Source organism: Pieris rapae, chromosome 22, assembly GCF_905147795.1.
Source record: "Pieris rapae chromosome 22, ilPieRapa1.1, whole genome shotgun sequence".
Taxonomy (NCBI): Eukaryota; Metazoa; Arthropoda; class Insecta; order Lepidoptera; family Pieridae; genus Pieris; species Pieris rapae.
The window spans coordinates 4,542,439-4,564,429 of NC_059530.1; the positions used below are offsets into that span (position 1 = coordinate 4,542,439).

Consider the following 21,991-nt stretch of genomic DNA (forward strand, 5'->3'; position numbering starts at 1 on the left):
TGGTGCGCTAGGTCTAGTGTTGCCAAGGTAAACTAATAATATTTTCAAATATTAATTGATTTTAAGTAGTAAAGTTCATTAACAGCACATATTTTATATAAACTACGTGCTTATAATTTGAACGAGAAATTAAAAATCCTAACAAACATAACGTTGTCTGTGAACATCGTATTCTGAATAGCATTTCCCAGATTTCAACTGTCAACGCTTATATAATAACTTTCAACATTTCAGTAGGCAACTGGCAACTGGCAAGTGGATATTGCAAGCTTGATTCGATTTTGTGAATTGCGAGTCACAATCGATCTAAATTCGAAAGATCTCTATTGAAAACATTTAATAAAATTCTCAAAAGTTAAGTACTTTTATGCATCATTCTAAAAACACGCAAAATTAATATCAGTTTAAGCAAAGTTTTAAAATATTAGCTTAAAACTAAGTCCAATCATCTACATTAATCGAAATCTGACATTTGAAAAGTAGAACCTAGTGGATCGATCATATTTTTACGATAATCGATGTATCAAATTTTTGATTGTTACATCCCTAGTTCCAAGCGAATATAAAGTTTAAACTATGAGTCAATACAATATACTTAAAAATTAATAAAAATAGTAAAACTAGTGGTATAAATTAATCATTTTACATTTTCTGGACGAAGAAGTTGAAGAATTTCATTAGTTTATGTACTCTACCGTACATTAAAAATGACGTTCATACCGAATTGGGAGGAATTTGAGAAATCTGCGGAATTGTTGTATTTACGTGATCCAATAAACACACGTTATACAATTAAATATTGCCATTTAAAAGGAGCTTTTGTAGTTAAAATAACTGACAATAAAAAGGTAGGTTATATTGGTTCTTAAATATTAAACAAATATTATTGATGTGGCATATACACAGTATGTCAAAATAGGTTAACTCCAGTAATAGCAAAGGAATAATTATAATATTAGTATGAAAGAAATAACTTCATACATATATTTCTATCTTTTGATTTACCAAAAGTGTTATTATATTAGTAACTCTGGTAACCTATCTTGTTTTGCTTAAAGGCCTTATAAACTGTTATTCAATATGAATCCTATTTAATAATTATTTTGTTACTGTTTCAGTGTCTCCAATATAAAACTGAAATTCAACAAGATGTTAGAAAAATTGATAGTTTCATAACTAATCTGATAAGACATATGGCGTCTAATGAGGTTTAAATAAATATTTTTTGTTATGGCTTTTTTTTTAGTTTATAAAATTCTCTTCAACCAAATGGACTTAAGACCCAAAAGTCTACATTATCAATTAGGCACCAAAGGCCTTGAATACCTTTTTGCCTATGAATTATTATTATTAATAAATATGCTATTTTTATAAATACAGGAGCATATGATTATGTAGGCTTCACTTTGTTAACTATCTTTGAAATATGTTTGGTGTGTTTGTATCTACTAAAATCAAGGTATCAAGTTTGTATCGCCGATACAGGTGTAGTCATCAAAATAATATTTATTGTATATAAAACTTTAAGGATGTCTTGAAAATAATTAGTAAGCATTACTTTTAAATATTAAGCTTATATAGTGTTTTTAAGATGTTTATTATTATATTTTATTTATAGAATGTGACACAAGTTTTTCATAATACTTTTTATTATTGAGATCTTATTGTTAGTAATCAATGCACACTAAATTATAAAAGTATCTTTTTTCATTTTTAACAAAGCTGTAACTATGTAACTAACTTCAAATATATATATAGTATAGATGATTTTACCAGTGTCTTTGATCACGGTCCTAATTGATAAAAGGTGCTTTACAAAACAAGTGTGCTTGTGAATAAGAAATAAATAAAGTATTTAAGTTTCATTTTTTGAGATGAAAGGACCAAATAGCACTTGGTTTAAGCATAAAATTCTCTGATTCAAATAAATTTGTGAATAACCCGTTTTTGTAGGTATCATAAATTTATTCAGTTAATACTTATTAAGTTATTACTTAATACACGAACAAACGCTAAACGCTTGCTATAAATGCTAACTCTGCAGAGCACAGATAATGTTAATGTCTTGTCAATGCACATTGTCTACTAAGTAGACGCAGAGTCTTTGCGTTAAAATATTTTACAGACTATTTCGTCTAAACCCCAAATGCTATTTTTCTAAAATACCTACATTTGATAGGTGGCTAACACTAACGTGTAGTCACCGAATATTTAAAGAATATGAAGTAACCTGCTAGCTTACGTTGAATAAGCCAAGCCCCACTTTGAGTTACACAAGCATACCCGTTACACAATATTTATAACATCTTTTGTCCAACAAAAATGAAGTTTATCGTGTATTCTTGAGATTTACGTTTATATATTCGTTAATAATTGTATGTATCAAACGGAGAGTATAATTCAAATTTTGGTTAGAAAATTGTGTTTTACATGACTTAATTCTACTCCAATTCAAATTAACTTTATTCATATAGGTAACCAAGTACACTTATAAACGTGAACAAAAATATAAAGTATGATATATTTCAGAAGTATATACATATTATGTTTTTACATAAATTCTATACTGTATGCGGTGTCACCACAGTATAATACTCACCTTTTGTAAATGTCTTGTGGGATTTGACATAGACAAAATAATAAGTGCTTAATGTCAATTATTAACAACAATTTTGACGTTTCATTGGACATGTTATTTTACTGTCATGCTGTGTGAAACATAAATAAAGCGTATTAATTTTATTAAATCATGACTTAATACTCAATTATAAATTGTTAAAATGAAATAATTCACGTAGAAAATCAACTAGAAGTAACATATTTTGTTTTAATTAATGACATTATGGATGGTTTAATTCACGCGGCATTGGAAGCAGAGGTAAGTACTAGCGCCTACATAATTTTTAATTTGTTTTTCATTAGGTCATGTATTTTTTCACTTTTAACTTACTAATTTACTAGTAAAAATTATTTAAATTTCAGGTAATACTTAATCGTGCCAAACATGTGAATTCAAACATAACGCATTTTGACAGTGGTGTCGCAGACCATAAAATGACTTGGACCCATGAAAAAATGCATTTAGCAGAAACGGTTGATGATACCAGGATGAAATTTCAACGAAGTGGAAATAGTTCTACGACTAAATCGAGCGAAAAGTTTGATTTATTTAAGAAGTTACACGAACTTTACAATGATTTAAGTAGGGATGAATTATCCCAAGCGAGCTATGTGAGTATTTCCCTAGATTTTATTAATGCATTCTATTGACTTTATTTTTAATTTCTACATTGTGTCTTATTAATGCTCTTGATATTATTTTATGAATATATTATTTCTTTGAAAGTATTTTTTCAGTAGAAATTTACATCTTACCAGTATATTAATTATTGTAGATTATAAGCCACTGCGTGAAATTTCAAAATATATTCAAAGAAATGTTTTTCATTACAGCAAGGACTCAAAACAACTTCGTATTTGCTGGAAAAGCTCTTAGCTACATATAATCTTAACACATTAATTATCAACTTGTATCCTGGAAATAAAGGCTACTCACTTTCTCTCAAAGTTAACGGAAATACACAGCTATTAACACCACCACCAGATGGAAGTGTAAGTTAACATTCTTTTATTTCTGATGAAACTATTTATAAACTATCTATTTCAATTTATATCAATTGACTAAATATATTTGGTAAATTGATATCTTGTCTTCCTTTAAACAAAAGAATTAGCAATAATTTTTTTGCATTGTTAATAAAAAAAAATCCATTCTAAAATAACTAATTTAACATCATCTCTTATATCTCCATCAATAAAAATCAGTTATTAATAAGGACAATGGACATAACATTGACAGGATAAAGGACATGCAATCAGTTAGATATCTAGTACTCTTATAAAAAAGTATATAAAGTCATATAAGTAACTAGTTAGTATAATTCATTACTCATGCTTTTAGATATTCATCTCAACTCAAATGTGCCAAATACTTGATTCTAACAGCACTGCTACTTGCACTAGTATGACTTTTATATATACTTGGCAATTCTAGTATTAAAGAGATGAGTTAGTCACTTGTAGACTTCAGAATCCTTAAATAACTTAATCTTGCTTTAATTTTTTTATGGGAAAAGTAGAGTGAACAAGAATGTAGAATATTTTCAAGGAATTTATTTATTTAGTCAGTTAAGAACAATTTTAGTTTTAATTTGTATTATATATAATTAATATCCATAATACATAGAAAGCTCTACTTCTTTTTGAGGCTTGCAGAATAATACTAAATAATAATATTATGTTTTTTATATACTGATAATCTTTAAATTTTACCCTCTAGTACAGATAAAACCTTGTTTGTCTAAAGGCATTATTATGAATCTTAAATGCTCTTTCAATATTTGACCATCTCTTACATCTGATACATCTCTTTTTGTATAAGTATTTGAGCATACAATAAGTTATATGCGGGATGGAGTTATTATCACCACCTAGATCATTCGGATCCATTTTTGGTGGTGGATACCGGCAAAATTTAACTTAAACAAAAAAAAATATTTTAAAAGAGAGACTACTTTAGAGACATGCCTGTTGCAATTGAACCTTTTTTAAATTTATGAACTTAATCAACTCTTTCATTAAGAAATTAATAAAAAGCATTCAATTAATCCTAAAAGTAATTTTATTAAACATTAAATAAAATTATATTTTAATTAAACTTAGTAAATTTGCTACAGTATTTTTTATATATTAACTAATTTGTGTATATGTAATATGATATAATAAATCTTATTAATCTTTTAATGTATTGGGTGTATATTTATTGGAGTATTTCTCCTATGTTTTAGACATCTGCAAATCAGGATGAAACCTTGATAGAAACTCCCCGGTGGCCATATGAAGAGGAAGAACTTCTAAGTTACCTAGACAATGAAGAGCTACCGGTGGTGCTATTAGATCTACTGGAATCTGAACATTCATGTTTATTTTACTCTGGATGCATTATTGCTCAAGTCCGAGATTATAGACAAGCATATCCTAGTTTCATGTGCGATACACATCATGTTCTTTTGAGGCCTACAAACCAGGTATTTTGTTTGGCATAAACACTTTTAACCACATTTGATGTTTCAATTTCTGTTTAAGTTTCAAATTCCAAAATGGATTTTAAACTCATAAGTTTCTACCATAGCTTATCTTACCATATGAGCAAGTATAAACGCGGAAAATTTTGAGGGAATTTCGACTCAGTTCTTACAGCCTATGTTTAATGTGCGTCGTTATTTTAGAGTATAATAACGGACGCCATGTGCATTGGAAGTAGATGTGGATGGGTTGGTGAAGAGCGTAGTGCAATAGAGGCAGTGGAGGCCGCCCTGGTACACGCGTCGGCGCCACCACTCTGCCTGGAGCCAAGGCCGGCTGTTGGGTTGTTGGCTGCTAGATTACATGCTGCACCAAGATTGTTCAATACGCCAAGAGTAAGGCGGCAAGCGAGGCGGTTTTCTCAGGTATTTTTATTTAGCAATAATAACTGTTAAAAAGAAACAGTTTCAAATAAAATTTAACTTTTAAGAGAAATTAAATAGTTTTTTTAAAGGCAGATTTTTTTTTCGACTCTAATAGCAATTGGACATTATTGCATTGGGTTAAGATTTATTTTATAATTTAACAAAATTATGATAAATCCTATAATAATGACTGAACATAGGCTAGAAGTTTTATGTACAGGATGTGTAAATAGCAATGATCAGAATTAATACGTCAAAAATGTATTGGATTTTTGATACAAAATCACGTATCTGCATTTCATCCTAATGTATAAATTATGCTCTATAGCTCTTTTTAAAATAAATTTTTTAAGAAATTCAATTCGATGCAAAATCATTTATTCATTTAGGTAACTTAATGTACACTTATGAACGTCAAAAAATAAAGAGTAGATTAAAAGGTACTTTAAGATGAGTGTAGTAAGACTGATTTTAACATTAAAAAAAATACGTTTTTTTGGAACATAAGTCGGCAACGTATCACTTATTCCACGTCATTAAATTTGAACCTGTAGGCATCCCTACTCATCGGTAAAGAAGACAGAGGGTGTTGGCCGAGAGAAAAAGCCGGCGTAAAAAACTCTCGGTACTCTTAAAAAAGCAAACCATCAAACCATACTACAATATTTAAAACAAATATTGGAAATAAATTAGAAGTTTTGTTAATTTCCAGGTTGCTGTGAATAGGAAAAGGAAATTGGACCAGTTCACACACTATCATGGCTTGGAGCTTCTAGAACTTATTCATAGACAAAGGGCAAAGAATAGTAGACAATCCGTTCCTCATACAAGGCTCACTTCTAAATTTCCTAAGAAGCCACCAGAGGTAATTAATACTAACATGTTCTAGCTAAAGCTTTATTTAAAATTTAACCAAGTGAAATGTTTGTGTGTTTATATTTTAAATCGTATTAATTAAAAATAATAATTCGGTCTCAAAAGATGTCTTAATACGCTGGTATTTTTTATTCAATTAAATATTTTCGCTAATAAATAATTAAATTTGAAGTTACATTTCTTTTGGCGCGTTAGGGACGATGAGAAAATTTTTACGCGCGCACACTGTCGCAAAAACCTTTTTTTGTTTAAAAAAAGTTTTTTGTGATATTAAACTTTATTTAACTAGATAATGCGTTATAATAAAACTTTCCATGCATTTTTTTATAGTTAGTTTTTTCTGCAAGCGTAGAATACAAATTTAGAAAAACTTATCTTGTTTCGCCAAAGACGTATAACTTCTAATGCGTGTAAATAATAGTTTATTGTATCGTCACACAATTCATGCAATTTCAATATATTTAACATATATATGTTGATCACTTCCGTATCCTTTATATGTGAGTATTTACGAACCATTAAGATTTAGGGTCCATCAAGAAAAGAGCCTACCAATACTTTAATAGCCGTCAGCGTGCTTGTGAGTGCGAGATTATTGTATTATTATACACATATTTATTTATTTAGTACTCCTACAGCTAACATAAATTATATATAATTACGAACAAATACACTGAGAATATAGCCAAAGATGGAATACATTATACATTTTACAAGAAAAAGATTTATAAAAAGGAACAAACAAACAGAAAGTATTTAATACACTTGACTTATTGTGATTTAATTTATTTAACTAAGCCTAAATTGGTTGTGTTGTAAAATACATTATATTTATTTTATTTACATATATTGTCGTACATATTAAATAGATTATAAAATTATCAGTAGATTTCGTAATATGTATGATGTTGTAGACTTCATAAATAAATAAATAGTAACTGGATGGCCGAGCTTTGCTCGGTATTTTTATTTTTTTATAAATTGTGTTTTTGGAAATTATATATAAGTACGAATTACATACTAATAAAATGATGAAATATGAACAGTATAGATTATATATGCTGGAATAGCTTTAGTGTTGTATCGTTAAAGCAATTTAAACAAAAAATAGTATTATTATTCGCCGATAGATGTCAGGAAGATTCATTTTTCAGTTTAAATTGGGACTAGTCTAGTATTATTATTCGCCGATAAATGTCAGGAAGATTCATTTTTCAGTTTAAATTGGGACTACTAAAACACCACCTTTTTATTATTTTCTATCATTTATTCCTAGCTAGATCGATTTATCGCCCCCGAAACGCCCCGTATACTAAATTTCATGAAAATCGTTGGAGCCGATCCCGAGATTCCAATTATATATATATACTAGCGGATCCGACAGACGTTGTCTTGTCTACACGTCTTTAATTTCAAAATTTCAATTTTTAATAAGCCATTTTGATGAAAATTATTATTCAAATGTTATGACAATATCTAACGATCCAGCACATGGTCACACACGATATAACACAATGATAACAAAACTTTTTTTAAATTTCGGGACAGACTAAAATTAAAATTCGAATATTATTTAAAATTTGACACTGCGATGGTAGCGCCGTCTGTCGGATCCAATGTAAAACATTCCAAAATCAACAACAACTAATAAATTGAAAATGAATTAAAAAAACATTGTCCAGCGGACAAAATTGTGAATCTAAACCATTCCCAGATCCCCTTGAACACACACAAAAAATGTCGTCTAAATCGGTCCAGTCATTTAGGAGGAGTTCAGTCACATACACACGCACACAAGAAATATATATATTAAGATATATATATATATATATATATATATATATATACAAGAATTGCTCGTTTAAAGATATAACATTATGTACAATTTCAGGTGTTCAAACCAATTGAGCCCCCGAAAATGGAACCATTACCTTTAGCCCCACCATCGGAGCCGAGCGGCCCGCTTCGGGTTGCCAGAGCGTACGAACGACCGCGCCCGACACCCGATTGTCAGCCACAGTTGGTTGAAGAATATATATTGGAAACTGAGAAGACATCACCGCACACTGGCGCTGGATTTTTCCATATAAAACTCAGTATACTGCAGAGGCCATCAGACCAGGAGTTCCTTGGGGAGCTTTATGTCGATAGAGATCATGTGGAGGGGGAGAAGAATGGTGCGGCGTGTCGGTTTACGCTTGGTATGAAAGATTAATTTTGAATTATATACAATAGTATAGTGTTCCCACAATTTAAAAGTGGTGAAAAAATTTAACCACTACCGCTAAAAAAAGGTTTATTTTGAAACAAAAGATCATCAATATCACTTATTCCACGTCATTAAATTCGAACCTGTTAGGCTACTACTGTTATAACACTGGACATATTGTATGCAACGAAGTGTTCTTAAATAAATAAAGATATAATAAAAATAAATTAATTGTCTTAGCTATCTATTATATGACGTCCATTTAAAATAACTAAGTCTTCATTTGGTAATTAATAAGTCAATACGTTTGCTCTCCTCTATATACATATATCTAATATATAAAATTCTTGTGTCACGGGGTTAGTAACCGAACGAAACGGCTCGACCGATTCTCATGAAATTTTCTGTGCGTATTGGGTAGGTCTGAGAAACGAACAACATCTATTTTTCATCACCCTAAATGTTAAGGGTGGTCCACCCCTACATTTTTTATTTATTTTTTAGACAAAATTTTTCGTTATTTTTTTACGATACACCATACAAAAATACATGCAACCCTAAATTTTCACCCCTCTACAATCATCACTTATGTTTTTTTTGTTAATTTTAATTTTTTGGCACAAAAACATGGCAAAACAACGTTTGCCGGGTCAGCTAGTATGTATATATATATTTTTAGGTTCACGCCTCCAAGCGAACAAGTACATACAACAGTTCACGGAGATATTTACAGAAGAAGGGCGTAAATCTGTGAGAATAAAACACATTGTACCTGGACAACTGCCTAGAGTTTCATTCACGGGTGGCATGAGGGAAATTGTAAGTAATTTTCAATAGTAGTTATTCCGGCCGGTAGAAAACTTCTCCATCTTCACCATTGGGGCTTTCCGGGCAGTCTTCAGGAAAAGACTGTCCTTCAAGAAAAAGAACAGCCTTATTGACTATAAGAGATGATATTGCATAAAATACTTTACTTTATGTGTGAATTCCAGCAACAAGGACAGCAACAGTTGCTACTTCAGCAGCGGTCTGCGGCAGCGAGTAACGCCACGGTACAAACCACTACGGTCCCTGTTGTGTAAGTAGACTGAGTAAAAAGCTTGTGATGAATGTTTGCCTAAAGGTGCGTGTACATGGGACGTATACGTATTATGTGTACGTCGTATGTGTTCGTAAAACTTTAGGTATTTAAGAAATGTATTGTATAATGTGTAAAATTTGAGAAGTCTTTTGTATAAAATACTTCCAGCTCTTCAATAATAAGTATAATAGGTAATTCTAAAGCAAAAAATGTTTTAGTTATTTTTTTTTTATTCACATTTCTGCCAATTTTTTTAGGACATCGGCTATATCAACGCCAGCCGTTCATCCAAATACCAGACAACTACCGATATTGGTAAGTTAAATACATTTTCTAATATTATTTATTTCGGATTTTAATCGGATTAAATTTCGCATTTATTAAGGTAGTTTTTAATTCATAATTTTTCTTAAAAATTTAAATATTTGTTTCGAATTTCTATCTAATTTATTAAATAATCAAACTGTTGATATGTATACATAATATATACAGTATATAAAAACAAACTATAGTCGACGCATTTTTAACTGATTCTCGGGCAATAAATTTCACTGACAGTAGGAATGTGCGCAATCCAACCCGTTATCGGTACTTGCGCACGCACTGATTGTTCATTATAAGGGGTGTTTTTTTATAAATATAAGGTTTTTTTGTTATGACACCCATTACTTACACTTCGTTACACAATACGCACAGTGGAGAATTTATTTTGGCATGGTTTTGAAGTAATTAAATCACGCTATCAATATCACCTTTTCAATTCTCATGTACACCTGTAATTGCGAGCGAGACAGAAAGATAAATAAGATTTATGACGTCATCATTCGTCTATAGTTTTTGATTGACTTGATTTTATTCATTAGCAGGCGCAACTTCAGCAAGTTGCTGCTGTTGGCAATGTTGGAAACGTGGCAACTGTTGGCACAGTTGTCGGGACTGTGGGTAACGTTGGCAACGTTGGCGCTGTCGGCACTGTCGGCACTGTCGTTGGCAGTGTGGGAAGTGTTGGCACCGTCGTCGGCACCGTCGGCAATGTTGCCACTGTGGTTGGCACCGTGGGGAACGTGACGACTGTGCCGGCGGTGGCCAGTGTACCGCCAGTGGCTGGAGTGGCAGTTGAAACGGCGCTAAAGCAGCAACCGTCTCCTACGCCAAGATTGTCACCGCAAGTGAGTATAAAATTTTTTCCCTTCTCAATGTCTTCCTATCTCACTTTCTCCCACGTTAAATCTTATGAATTTATGTGTCTGTCTCTTTTTACTGTTGCTTTTTTGACTTTCAAATCACAATATAGTACTGGTTTAGATCTCATTTTTTTTTTGTTATAATTATAATTAGCCTTTATTTACATATACTATAGAGAAAGAAATATATATACACAATTTTATTTCTCTAATATGCAGCCCCGGACCGGGAGAAAGCGTCCTCCAACTTTCCATTCTGTTTTGGTGTTTGCTGTCATCATCGATTTTATTCAATCTCCCCCCAATGGGAAGGAATCTGCCCTAATTTCTTTGTCCTTTTGGGGCAATACAAATTCGGGTTACGTTTTTGAACATCTGTCCTCTGTATAAGGGGCTACGTACCCTGGCCATCTCCATTTGAGTTGTATTATCCAGCTTAAAACTGGCAATAGTTTTAACTGAATGCCAGTTTTAAGTAAAAACTTTTATATTTGCCCCTTGGTATAATTCCAAACATACTTATTTCTGTCGCACGCTGATGAGTTCATTTTGTACCGGAAAATCCAAGTTTGTGCTATCATATTTAATGGCTGGCAGCAAACACCACCACCTTTTGTATGTATATCGGTGATGATATATTAAATTGCTCATGTCCACATGTTTTAGGGACGACACCGCTTTTTATATTTTCGTACGTAAGTTAATGTTGACATGTGTTTGTCCTAATTTTGTGGTCCAAATAAAAAAAAAATGTGTTTTCATACCTTTAAAAAACATAAATATTTTTGTTATAGTTTCAACATTAATTACAATATTTTAGGTCCATGACATACATTCAACACAGGCGTCAACTAACCAGTTGCTGGCTCAGCAATTAACGAATCCGCCTCAACCGCTCAATCCGCAGAAGATGCAGTCCGCCATTATCCACATACAGCATCCTTTGATGTCTACCACTGGAACATCACAGGTAATGTATTAAAAAATCACATTGTATTACCAAAATTAAGATTAAGAAGTTAACCGAAAAAACTTGTCGGTTGTAAAGTGTGGCGGAGAGTTTATTGCTTGTTCTTCTCTTCAAGGGACATCTCAAGTTTCCCTTATTATAGTTCCACGTTAGGGAGCGTTCAAGTATAACGTCACTCAATTTTTGGAGATTCTTTACCCCCCCCCCCCCCCATATAACGCGCCGTAAATTTTTTTGTTCTCAAAAGTAAAACGTCAACATTGGTAACCCAATGACTTAACTGTAGCGGAAAGTCGATAATAATATTAATAATAACGCACCCCCCAAATTCGTAACATATTACTTGAACGCTCCCTTACCAATTTAAATTCGTTTTTAAGTGCAGCAGTTTTTACTGGTTTTGTATTGCTTTGGAAAGACTATCTCTCTATCTTACGTCTACTTCGTCAAACCGTTTACTGTTATACTTATAATTACGTTCTACCTACTGCGTAATCGATAAAACATCTATCTTAACGCCACCTGCCTCTTCCAGGTGCAAACAATACAGTACACAACGGCGACGACGGCTCAACAAAAAGCAACCGTCTCAAAGCCGAGGTCAACGAATCCAGCCATCAATGCTCTAGTCACGAGTCTCATGAACTCTGCGCAGCAGTTCCAACAAGGTATACTAGAATTTCAAGGGACGGGTACGATTTATAATAATAATTAGTCTTTATTCATTTAAGTTGGTACATCTTTCTTTTCATAGTGTAAGATTTGGGAACCCTTTTAAGTAAATATACCTGTGTTAGGGTTCCCAGCTCTACCACATTGTGTTATATGTGCAAGCGAGAACATGGCGGCGAATCACGTGTTAGGTGCAAGAAATTGCAACCCTACTGTAAAGACTTCTCAGGCGATGTCAATGTAATGGAAGATGGTTGCTGCAGCAGCCAGTCACGGGGTCTCTTGGTAGAATGCTAACGCGAGCCCAAGTTACCCCAACAGTGACGTGATTGGTGGGAGGGGTTTAGTGGGTAGGGCTTTAAGAGCGAGTCCCACACTCTGTGCGAAAATGCATTCCCCTCAATAAAAAAAAAAAAAAAAAGGGTTCCCAGCTCTTCCATAACAAACTTAATTACTTAAAATAATTTAACCAATTCATTTCCTTTTTATTTTTTTACTTTTCTAAACCGTTATCATCACACCTGATTGTGTGCATGAGTAAGTGTGTGAGAGAGTGAATGAGTGAGTGAGTAAGTGAGTGAATGAGTAACGTGTATTTAAATCATGGGTCTCAAAAGCAGCTCTAACACTTTTTTTGATTTAGGGAGTGTTTAAGTATGTGTGTGTGACATTGCGTAATACGATAACCAGAACGTGAGCAGTGTAGGTTAGAAGAGGACAAGGATAAGAAAGAAAAGGATGACAGAAGCGGCTTACAAGTTGGTTGTTCAAGGCATCCGTGATTGGTAAGGTCAGGTCGAGTAGGGCGTACGTATGTGGACCTAGTCCAGGACGTACTAGAAGGGAAATGTACGTATAACCGACGAGCGTGCACGGTGAATATGAATGAAAGTGAAGCTAGAGTGGTCAGGAATGTGTGTTCTGTCCGTGGTCTGTCCTAACGGGTTAAAGAAGATTCAGAAACGAGATTTGGCTCGAAGCGATTTTGACTTACGAAAGTCACACTTAAGTTATGATTTACAACGAAGTAGGTACAGGTATAGCCCAATAAGGGGCCTAATTTTAACGTAAGAAAATTTACTGATTTTACCTCCCCCCCTTTTCTTCACTCAGTATGCAAAGTTCTCAAAGTAATAGTACATAAACCTATTATTTATTAAAATAAAGAAGTAAATAGTTACCGTTGATGTAATCACAAAATAAGAAAATCAAACACCCCCCCCCCACTGTACGTAATACTTGGAAGGGTCCCTAATTTGCCGGCTGATGTGTAATGTATGTATTGTAATGTGCAATGTTGTATGGCATGGGGACATGCGTATTCTATATACATTTTCGTTTGTACGAATATGAAACAGCTTAGTATGACGAGAAATTCGGGGCAATATTTATTATAGATATAATGTTTTTTCCTGTAAATTTTCTAGCTGCAAATCAAAACGCTGCAAAATCGGTGGCCAGCACGGCAAGTAGTAACGCCACGATACTGAATCTGCTGAACAGCGCCCCGGCGGCCATGACACATGTGACGTCATCGGCCGATAACTCCCTAGAGCACAAGCTGTTGACACGAACGGTGTCCATTGCTGGTGGCAGGCTCATAGCCACAACGACGACCGCGCATACGCTGCCTACGTACTCGCATCAGGTGAGGGTATGGAAATTATTGTCTATTATGCTGTCATATCATTTGTTTTGCATACCTTTTGACGTGACAACGTCTTATAAATTGGTTTGCCGGGTGACACTTCAAGAAACTGCGTTACGCTCCGCTCACGTTATGCGCTCACAATGAGAGCGAGTGAGAGGCACGCGTCCCTTCCACTCGGGCATGGTTAGCCCGCCTAAGAGCGAGAGTGACAGACATAAAAAGTGATTCATCCTTCTTCCTACTATACGAATGAATATTCACATTAAAATTATTTTACCACTCAAAGTCGTTGTCACGTAAAACTTTCGCCCGTATACCGACTTTACAGGCAACCAATTTTTTTTAGCTATGCCGCAGCCAACTTGATTAGCTACATATACTTTGTGCTATGCTACCCAGAGATTATTCGTTTTTCTGTTATAAAAATCTCAAGAGAGGAATAAAAACCAAAAATTTACCTTAATTCGTCCAGCCGTCTTCGAGTGTTATAATATTAATACAAAAAAAAATGTAAATATTGGCTAATTGTATCGGACTATATTGCTATTTTTTTGATTCGGTCAGTTATTGTATATCTATGCTATATGCATTGTGCTCATCTCTGATGAGATCTCTTTTTATTACACTCGTTCGTACAGTGAAGGAACCGGCATGCCTTAAAAACGTATGTTTTTCTCCTAGCATCAGTTACGAACCATCAACGGTTCATTGTAGTGTGTGTGTGTGTACCGATATCACATTGACGGAAGCTTACACACATATTTATTTATTTTTACATTGTACAGAAACAGAAAACAGATTGATTACATAGATATAGTTATTACACACTAAACAACATTTGAAAATTTGAAACCCAATTACATCTGTACACAGCATTTTACGCTAAATATCAAGCACACAACATACACATATTAAACTTAATGACAAAAGAGAAAGAAAAAATGTAATTATAGTAATTTAGGTTGCAAGTTTTCACCGTGAATTATCTTTTTAAATTTACAAATACTATTGTGAAAAGTATGTTTAGTTTAGTTTTAGTAAACCTATGTTTTTGCTTGGTTGACCGTTTCGAGTTTGTTGTGTCTACCTGCATTTTTGTTACTGTATTTGTTTTGTGAATTTTTGTATAGGTACCTTCTGTGCGTTCTGGTAATAATTATTTAGTCTTGTAATGTTTTTCTCAGTAAGCGAATTTTTTTATTCATATGAGAAATAAAGTTATTCTAACCGTAAAAATATCAACTTCAGAACACACAGAATATATATGTAATATTTGCACATTCTAACGAACGGACCATTTTATATACTAGAATCGGTTATGGAATAGTGGGGCGCGTCTTCGTGGATTGCACTATACCCACAAATTAATATAATTTTTCATTTAATATCCAGGTCATGAGCGGCTATACACGCGACAGTGAATCGACGAACGTGTCGAGTAGCGAGAGCGCGTTGCTGGAGAGGCTGATGGGAGACGACTCGCAGACTCACACGCCCCAACAGCCCCAACAGACGCAACCCGTTTGTCATTTGCAGGTGATGTACACTTCGAGTATTCGACAATAATCTTTTGTCTCTCTCTCTCTAAATGTGTTTACGATGAAGGTGAAAAGAGATAGATACTTTAGTTTAAAATATAATTAGACAATTTTTTGTAAAGAAGAGAAATATTTTATCTGTTTATGTAAGTTTTTTTTTTAATTCAGTTTTAATTTGTCAACGGCAACTCGAGTTTTCGAGGGGTCTAATAATATTTTGGAGTGTATTTTGAATAAGGGGTGTTCTTAAAATTAAAAGTACAAATTTTCATGAAATAACAAAATGATTGCCAGCATTTCTAAGCAGTAGCATATTCTAATTATTGGTTTAAATTTTTATTTATTCATGAATTGTGGGTAGGTCTACACTAGGTATACTCAAACGGACGAGGAAATTAAATTCTCCGTTACCCTACTATCGCCAAGATTTTTGATAAAATGTTTGAAAGCAATCGTTACATCACTCTCTTCATCTCATGTTCAAGCAATTAGTTGCATTCCTATTGCCTGCATATTAGATGCTTTCGTTCGAGACAATTTTGCTTTATTATATCATCCGTTTTTTTTATTTAATTTTTATTATTTCAGGGCGTAAGTCTCGCGTCTCTCCAGACATTACAAAGTCTGCCAGGTCTGGCGGGGCTCCAGGGCGTGCAGAACGTTCAAGTCCAGATCCCAGGTCTATCGGCGCCCATCTCCCTTTCACTGAACGTCTCCGGCGCTTCCAGTGGGTTACTGGTTTCGGTCCCACCCACGACGTCAGTGGTGCTGGCTAACCAACCCTCGGTGCTAAGTTTGCCTATAGGTAACTATATACGAAAAACCACTCTCAACGATCTTCATATTATAAAACAAAGTCGCTTTCTCTGCCCCTATGTCCCTTTGTATGCTTAAATCTTTGAAACTACGCAACGGATTTTGATGCGGTTTTAATAGATAGAGTGATTCAAGAGGAAGGTTTATATGTATAATAACATCCATTAAATAGTGGAGAAGTATTTTTGAGGTTTCTAATGTGATGTCGTAAATGATTACATATTTTACGCTTACATTGCAAACGCAGGCTGAACCCTACGAGTTTTATCAAAATAATGTACACATTGAAAAGGTCTACAGAAAATTCCCTGATGGTATATGTCTATCTCTTATGGATAGCCCACATTTTTATATACAACGTTCACAGATTTTCTGTAGTGTATTTAGTATCAGCATTGTACCCGTGCGAAGCCGGGGTGCGTCGCTAGTAAATCAATAAAAGTAATTCCATTCATGTGTCCGTAAGTTTCGCGTACGTCCGCCATATTTTAATGCAAATTAAACATTTATACCATTGGCGCTGCAACTCTTACTTGATATTAGATTTCTGATTCGTAAATTTTGTTTATTAGGCCTTCTGTGCCTGACCCACGCCGTTTTCTCGATACTTAGCATCGCTGAGTCTTAATTACGAAAAGTCCATTGGTGTACGTGATTCGAACGTACGAACTCAACCCGAAACTTATTACTCTATAGTCTATTCTTGTTATGTCTAGTCCATTGGTGTACGTGATTCAAACGTACGAACTCAACCCGAAACTTATTACTCTATAGTCTATTCTTGTTATGTCTAGTACATTGGTGTACGTGATTCGAACGTACGAACTCAGGCCAAAACTTATTACTCTATAGTCTATTCTTGTTATGTCTAGTCCATTGGTGTACGTGATTCAAACGTACGAACTCAACCCGAAACTTATTACTCTATAGTCTATTCTTGTTATGTCTAGTCCATTGGTGTACGTGATTCGAACGTACGAACTCAGGCCAAAACTTATTACTCTATAGTCTATTCTTGTTATGTCTAGTCCACTGGTGTACGTGATTCGAACGTACGAACTCAACCCGAAACTTATTACTCTATAGTCTATTCTTGTTATGTCTAGTCCATTGGTGTACGTGATTCAAACGTACGAACTCAACCCGAAACTTATTACTCTATAGTCTATTCTTGTTATGTCTAGTACATTGGTGTACGTGATTCAAACGTACGAACTCAGGCCAAAACTTATTACTCTATAGTCTATTCTTGTTATGTCTAGTCCATTGGTGTACGTGATTCAAACGTACGAACTCAGGCCAAAACTTATTACTCTATAGTCTATTCTTGTTATGTCTAGTCCATTGGTGTACGTGATTCAAACGTACGAACTCAGGCCAAAACTTATTACTCTATAGTCTATTCTTGTTATGTCTAGTCCATTGGTGTACGTGATTCAAACGTACGAACTCAACCCGAAACTTATTACTCTATAGTCTATTCTTGTTATGTCTATAGTCTAATTTTCTTTAGTTTGTAGGAGCATTTTAAAAACGTGTTATAATTCCAGCTCAGCTCATGGCGTCAGGTGTAAAGGCAGGTGTAAGAGGCGGGACGGTTCAAGTGGTGCGAGGGGCGCGGCCGGCCCGGCTTGCGCGACCCGTCACGAGGCCAACCTTACAGCCCGCGGGTAAGGAAGTGGTTAAAGAATGTTTACAGAATGGAATGATGGGATTTATTTATTTTTTATTTATTTATTAAGTCTACAACATCATACATATTACTAAATTTCCTGACAATTTTATAAAATCTTATATCTAATATGTATGACAATACATGTAAACATAAGGGGCCGTTCATAAAATACGTCACACTGAAATCAGCTTTTTTTGACCCCCTCCCCCCCCATTGTCACGCTGTGTCACACTTTTTGTGTGACACAGCGTGACAATGGGGGGGGAGGACTTGTTGACCCCCCCTAGAAATATTTCGTCACAAAAACTAAGACCCCCCCCCTACTGAGTATGATAAATTCTAGAGAAATAGTATTTTCATTTGTTACTGAATCGAGAGCGCAGGGTACGTGGAAACGTTACTCTCTCAAGTATTGGAAAAACAAAGAAACCCGTTGTGAGCGCTCATGACATGTAATAAACGGCGAACGTCACGCTGCCCTATACCCCCCTCCCCCCTTGTCACATCTTGTCACACTCGGCCAGACCCCCCCCCCCCCTTGTATGCGAACGTAGTTTATGAACGGCCCCTAAGTTATGCTAAAAAAATACAAAATTAAAAACATAAACAAAATAAGCCAATTACACAATAAAATAAAATAAAATTCCAAAGAAGGTTGGAACTTAAAATAGAGAAAAAGAAAAATCATCAGCAAAACAACGAATTAAATTATTGAATTGGAAGAAGAAATGTACAAATGAATTGAATCGTTTATTTCCTAAGATACATTAATTATAACAATCCGCATAACATTAAGGTAGTATATACGTATACTATGATTTTTAATTCCGTAGAATTCTGACAGTTGTCATTTTTTTGACATGTCAGAGATTATAAAACCTTTTTGGCCGGGCACATTATTCAATTTCAATGCAAGTCTTTTTCAAAGTCTATTCTAGTGATTCTAAACATACGTTTTATTTGGTTTTACGTAGACTGATTAACACGCCCCTTTTCAGCACTAGCAATAAAACGCACAAGTTTAGATAACATTTTTTTTAAGGTTTACTAAACTTGGATTTAGTAGGCAGTGCCAGATAAGAAATAAAATAAAGTAATTAAAATTGATTCGATATATTGTTCGTGATTTTATAATTATTTATTATTTCTGTATTAGATCTTGAGTAAGTAAATATTTGTAGGCAAAACATAAAAAATATGTAGCATTTTTTATTGCCCTCGAATGGTCAAATTTGTACCTGTTTGGTTAAATTTGTACCTGTTTGGTTAAGAGCTAAAAAAAGCTGAAAAATCTGAGTTTAGGTGTGTTTAATCATTTCTCTTATTGAAAATATATGAAATACATTTTCTAATTGTGATAGGATCGCGCAGCTTATTTAAGCAATCGCGGAATATGGTTAATACATAATATTCATGTGAGGGTAGGTACGTACATACCCTCACTTTTACACCATCTCAAATCACAGCCAAATTAGATATTACTTAGTTAAATGTATTGAATAAATTTTATTGTTTCCTTTTGTAATTATTATGTATTCCATTACCTATATTTTTAGTGTAATTGTTTTATATATAACTTATGTTTGCACTTATGTAATAAATAATTTTTAATTTCAGGAACAGCTCAATTCATCACCCAACCGCAGACACAGACCCTGAACGTACACCAAGTGCGACGGAAATCGAACCCTGACAGCTCATAGTAAAAACTTTTCATACACCACACTGCCATTAGCTAATTGTAAATATGTATATATATGTGTAGGACAGTGATGCGTGTAATGTGCAATATATAATTGTGTTATATATAAGAAATGTGGAAGGAGAAGGTTTTTATTTAATATTTATAGTCCAGTCAATTTTTTCAAGCATTTGTGCTTCAGCGTGCAACAAATCCCAGAGGCCGTAGGTTCGATCGTCGGCTGCACCAATGGACACAGAAATCTGAGGCCTAGCGTTAAAAAGGTTGTAGCACCACTTTTTTTTGTATAAATTAGTTTAAGCGCGTTGATGGAAATCGCTGGGCTATATATTTTAACACCATATTTCTTTATACGAAATCGCCGCAAGAGACTGACAAATTAATTTTGCTATTTTTATAAGCTCCTTGATACTAATGCTGTCGAGACATTTGGTTTTGGAGTCCCAAGTTTGATACGTACGTACTAAGGAATATAAGGATTTTTGGTCATTTAAATTCGATATAAAAACAATGTTGGACTTGCTTGTAGCAGGAAGAGTGGACGTGGACTACAGATAGAACTGTATTTTGTTGCCATGGTTACGATGTTTTCGTGGAAGATAACCATGGTAACAATATTTAGTCCACGTTTTACAAAAGCGTATTTGTCTTCGGTTTTTTTGGGTTTAAAAAACACGGACTAAAGATGGTACCAAGTTTGTTGCCATAGTAACGATTTAATTGTAACCATGGTAGCATACTTGGTACTACCAGTTTTTATGGTAACCATGGCAACAAATCTTTATTCCTTTTTTATAAAAGCGTAATTGTCCTCGGTTTCATTTTTGGGTTTATAAAACACGGACTATAGACAGGAACTAGTTTGTTACCGTAGTAACAATGTAACCATGGTAACATATTTGGTAATACCACGTTTTCACGTTATAGCCAACAAACAGTATCTTTATTTTTTTTGATTTTATAGTGAAGCTTGGGGTTGACACTCGAATAGTCTATTAAGAGCATTTTATATTTTTGACGTCACAAAGTAATAATCTAATATTAAACTATGATATTTAAACATTGTAAAATATATCTAAAGTCAAACAATCTTCATATATATAAATTACGTGTCATGTTGTCTGTCCGCTATGGACTCCTAAACTACTGAACCAATATCAATCAAATTTGCACACCGTGTGCAGTTTGATCTAACTTAAAAGATAGGATAAATCCTATCATCTCATTTTATACCCGCAATTATTTTATTGCAAATATTTGTTTATTATTTGATACAATTCTAACAGATGGCGCTGTGTTAAAAGTACCAACGTTTCACATAAGTTCTCCTACCGTTTCCCTTGAATAGTTTACTTCTATGTAATATAAGAAAAACCTTGGCCACAGCAACGCTTGGCCGAATTTGCTAGTTAGTTCTCTAAATTTTTGTTTATTTTTCGTAATTTCAAAAATCAAAATGGCGGCACATATATTTCGATAAAGTCTTCGTCGAAATTACAAACAGCATACGTCATCGTAAATTCCACCGATCCTGATCGTTAATTATGATTTTATTATGATTTTATATTTATTAATTAATGATTAGTTAATTTACTCAATTTTTGATATTTTTAATTATGATTTTCTTTAAATTAATTATTAGTTATTAATTAAAACTATTGAAGCTCTTAGTAGAATTATATTTTACAATGTATAAATTACAAAATTAAAGAATATTTTCTTCAGTTTTAGTCCGGTCAAATTAGGTCAATAAACAAGAGCGAGGCTACCATAATTAATATCAAGCTGAAACTGTGTAAAATTGTTCAAAACAATTAAAAACAACTTTTTAAAATTCCCCTTTGTTACACTCCTGGAAAAATTACTGAAGGTCAAAGGTAAAAAAAATGGGTATTTCGCGATTTTTTTCAAAACGGCAAGTTTTAAGATACAAATATTAGATCATAAAATTATCTATAAAAAAGTTTTCAATAATATTTACCTTAAAGCTAACTTTTCTGAGAGCTTTATTTTTCTCTGTAGCTCTAATATAAGTAAAAATGTTTCTATCGGTGATTTTAACTTATTTTTGAAATAATAAGAATATATAATTTTATGATCTATAACT

The 21,991-nt window shown here is 33.6% G+C and overlaps 2 protein-coding genes across 3 annotated transcripts; both read left to right on the top strand.

The window, feature by feature from the left end:
* The first annotated feature begins 265 nt into the window (after positions 1 to 265).
* LOC110996538 (signal recognition particle 9 kDa protein) lies at positions 266 to 1,233 on the top strand. Its single transcript, XM_022264271.2, has 2 exons — positions 266 to 848; positions 1,119 to 1,233. Exons 1-2 carry the CDS (start codon positions 708 to 710, stop codon positions 1,212 to 1,214), a joined length of 237 nt encoding a protein of 78 aa, XP_022119963.1. The 5' UTR covers positions 266 to 707; the 3' UTR covers positions 1,215 to 1,233.
* Positions 1,234 to 2,697: 1,464 nt separating this feature from the next.
* LOC110996571 (transcription factor SPT20 homolog) lies at positions 2,698 to 20,960 on the top strand. Of its 2 annotated transcripts, none has more exons than XM_022264311.2 (18): positions 2,698 to 2,878; positions 2,983 to 3,231; positions 3,454 to 3,612; positions 4,848 to 5,087; positions 5,289 to 5,510; positions 6,223 to 6,375; positions 8,278 to 8,587; positions 9,275 to 9,414; positions 9,588 to 9,673; positions 9,934 to 9,991; positions 10,540 to 10,845; positions 11,681 to 11,830; positions 12,366 to 12,498; positions 13,930 to 14,156; positions 15,546 to 15,689; positions 16,280 to 16,496; positions 18,058 to 18,177; positions 19,800 to 20,960. In XM_022264311.2, exons 1-18 carry the CDS (start codon positions 2,843 to 2,845, stop codon positions 19,883 to 19,885), a joined length of 3,036 nt encoding a protein of 1,011 aa, XP_022120003.2. In that variant the 5' UTR covers positions 2,698 to 2,842; the 3' UTR covers positions 19,886 to 20,960. The 2 variants fall into 2 exon arrangements, with proteins under 2 accessions (XP_022120003.2, XP_045489165.1); XM_045633209.1 differs by having other exon boundaries at positions 13,930 to 14,150.
* The last annotated feature ends 1,031 nt before the right edge of the window (positions 20,961 to 21,991 follow it).

Bases quoted from the DNA above. Each gene is read 5' to 3' on its own strand.
- LOC110996571 (XM_022264311.2), top strand. From the start codon at position 2,843: ATGGATGGTTTAATTCACGCGGCATTGGAAGCAGAG. The intron at 5,088-5,288 runs GTATTTTGTTTG...TCGTTATTTTAG, and splicing joins TTTTGAGGCCTACAAACCAG to AGTATAATAACGGACGCCAT. The intron at 9,415-9,587 runs GTAAGTAATTTT...TGTGAATTCCAG, and splicing joins CGGGTGGCATGAGGGAAATT to CAACAAGGACAGCAACAGTT.
- LOC110996538 (XM_022264271.2), top strand. From the start codon at position 708: ATGACGTTCATACCGAATTGGGAGGAATTTGAGAAATCTGCGGAATTG. The intron at 849-1,118 runs GTAGGTTATATT...TTACTGTTTCAG, and splicing joins AAATAACTGACAATAAAAAG to TGTCTCCAATATAAAACTGA.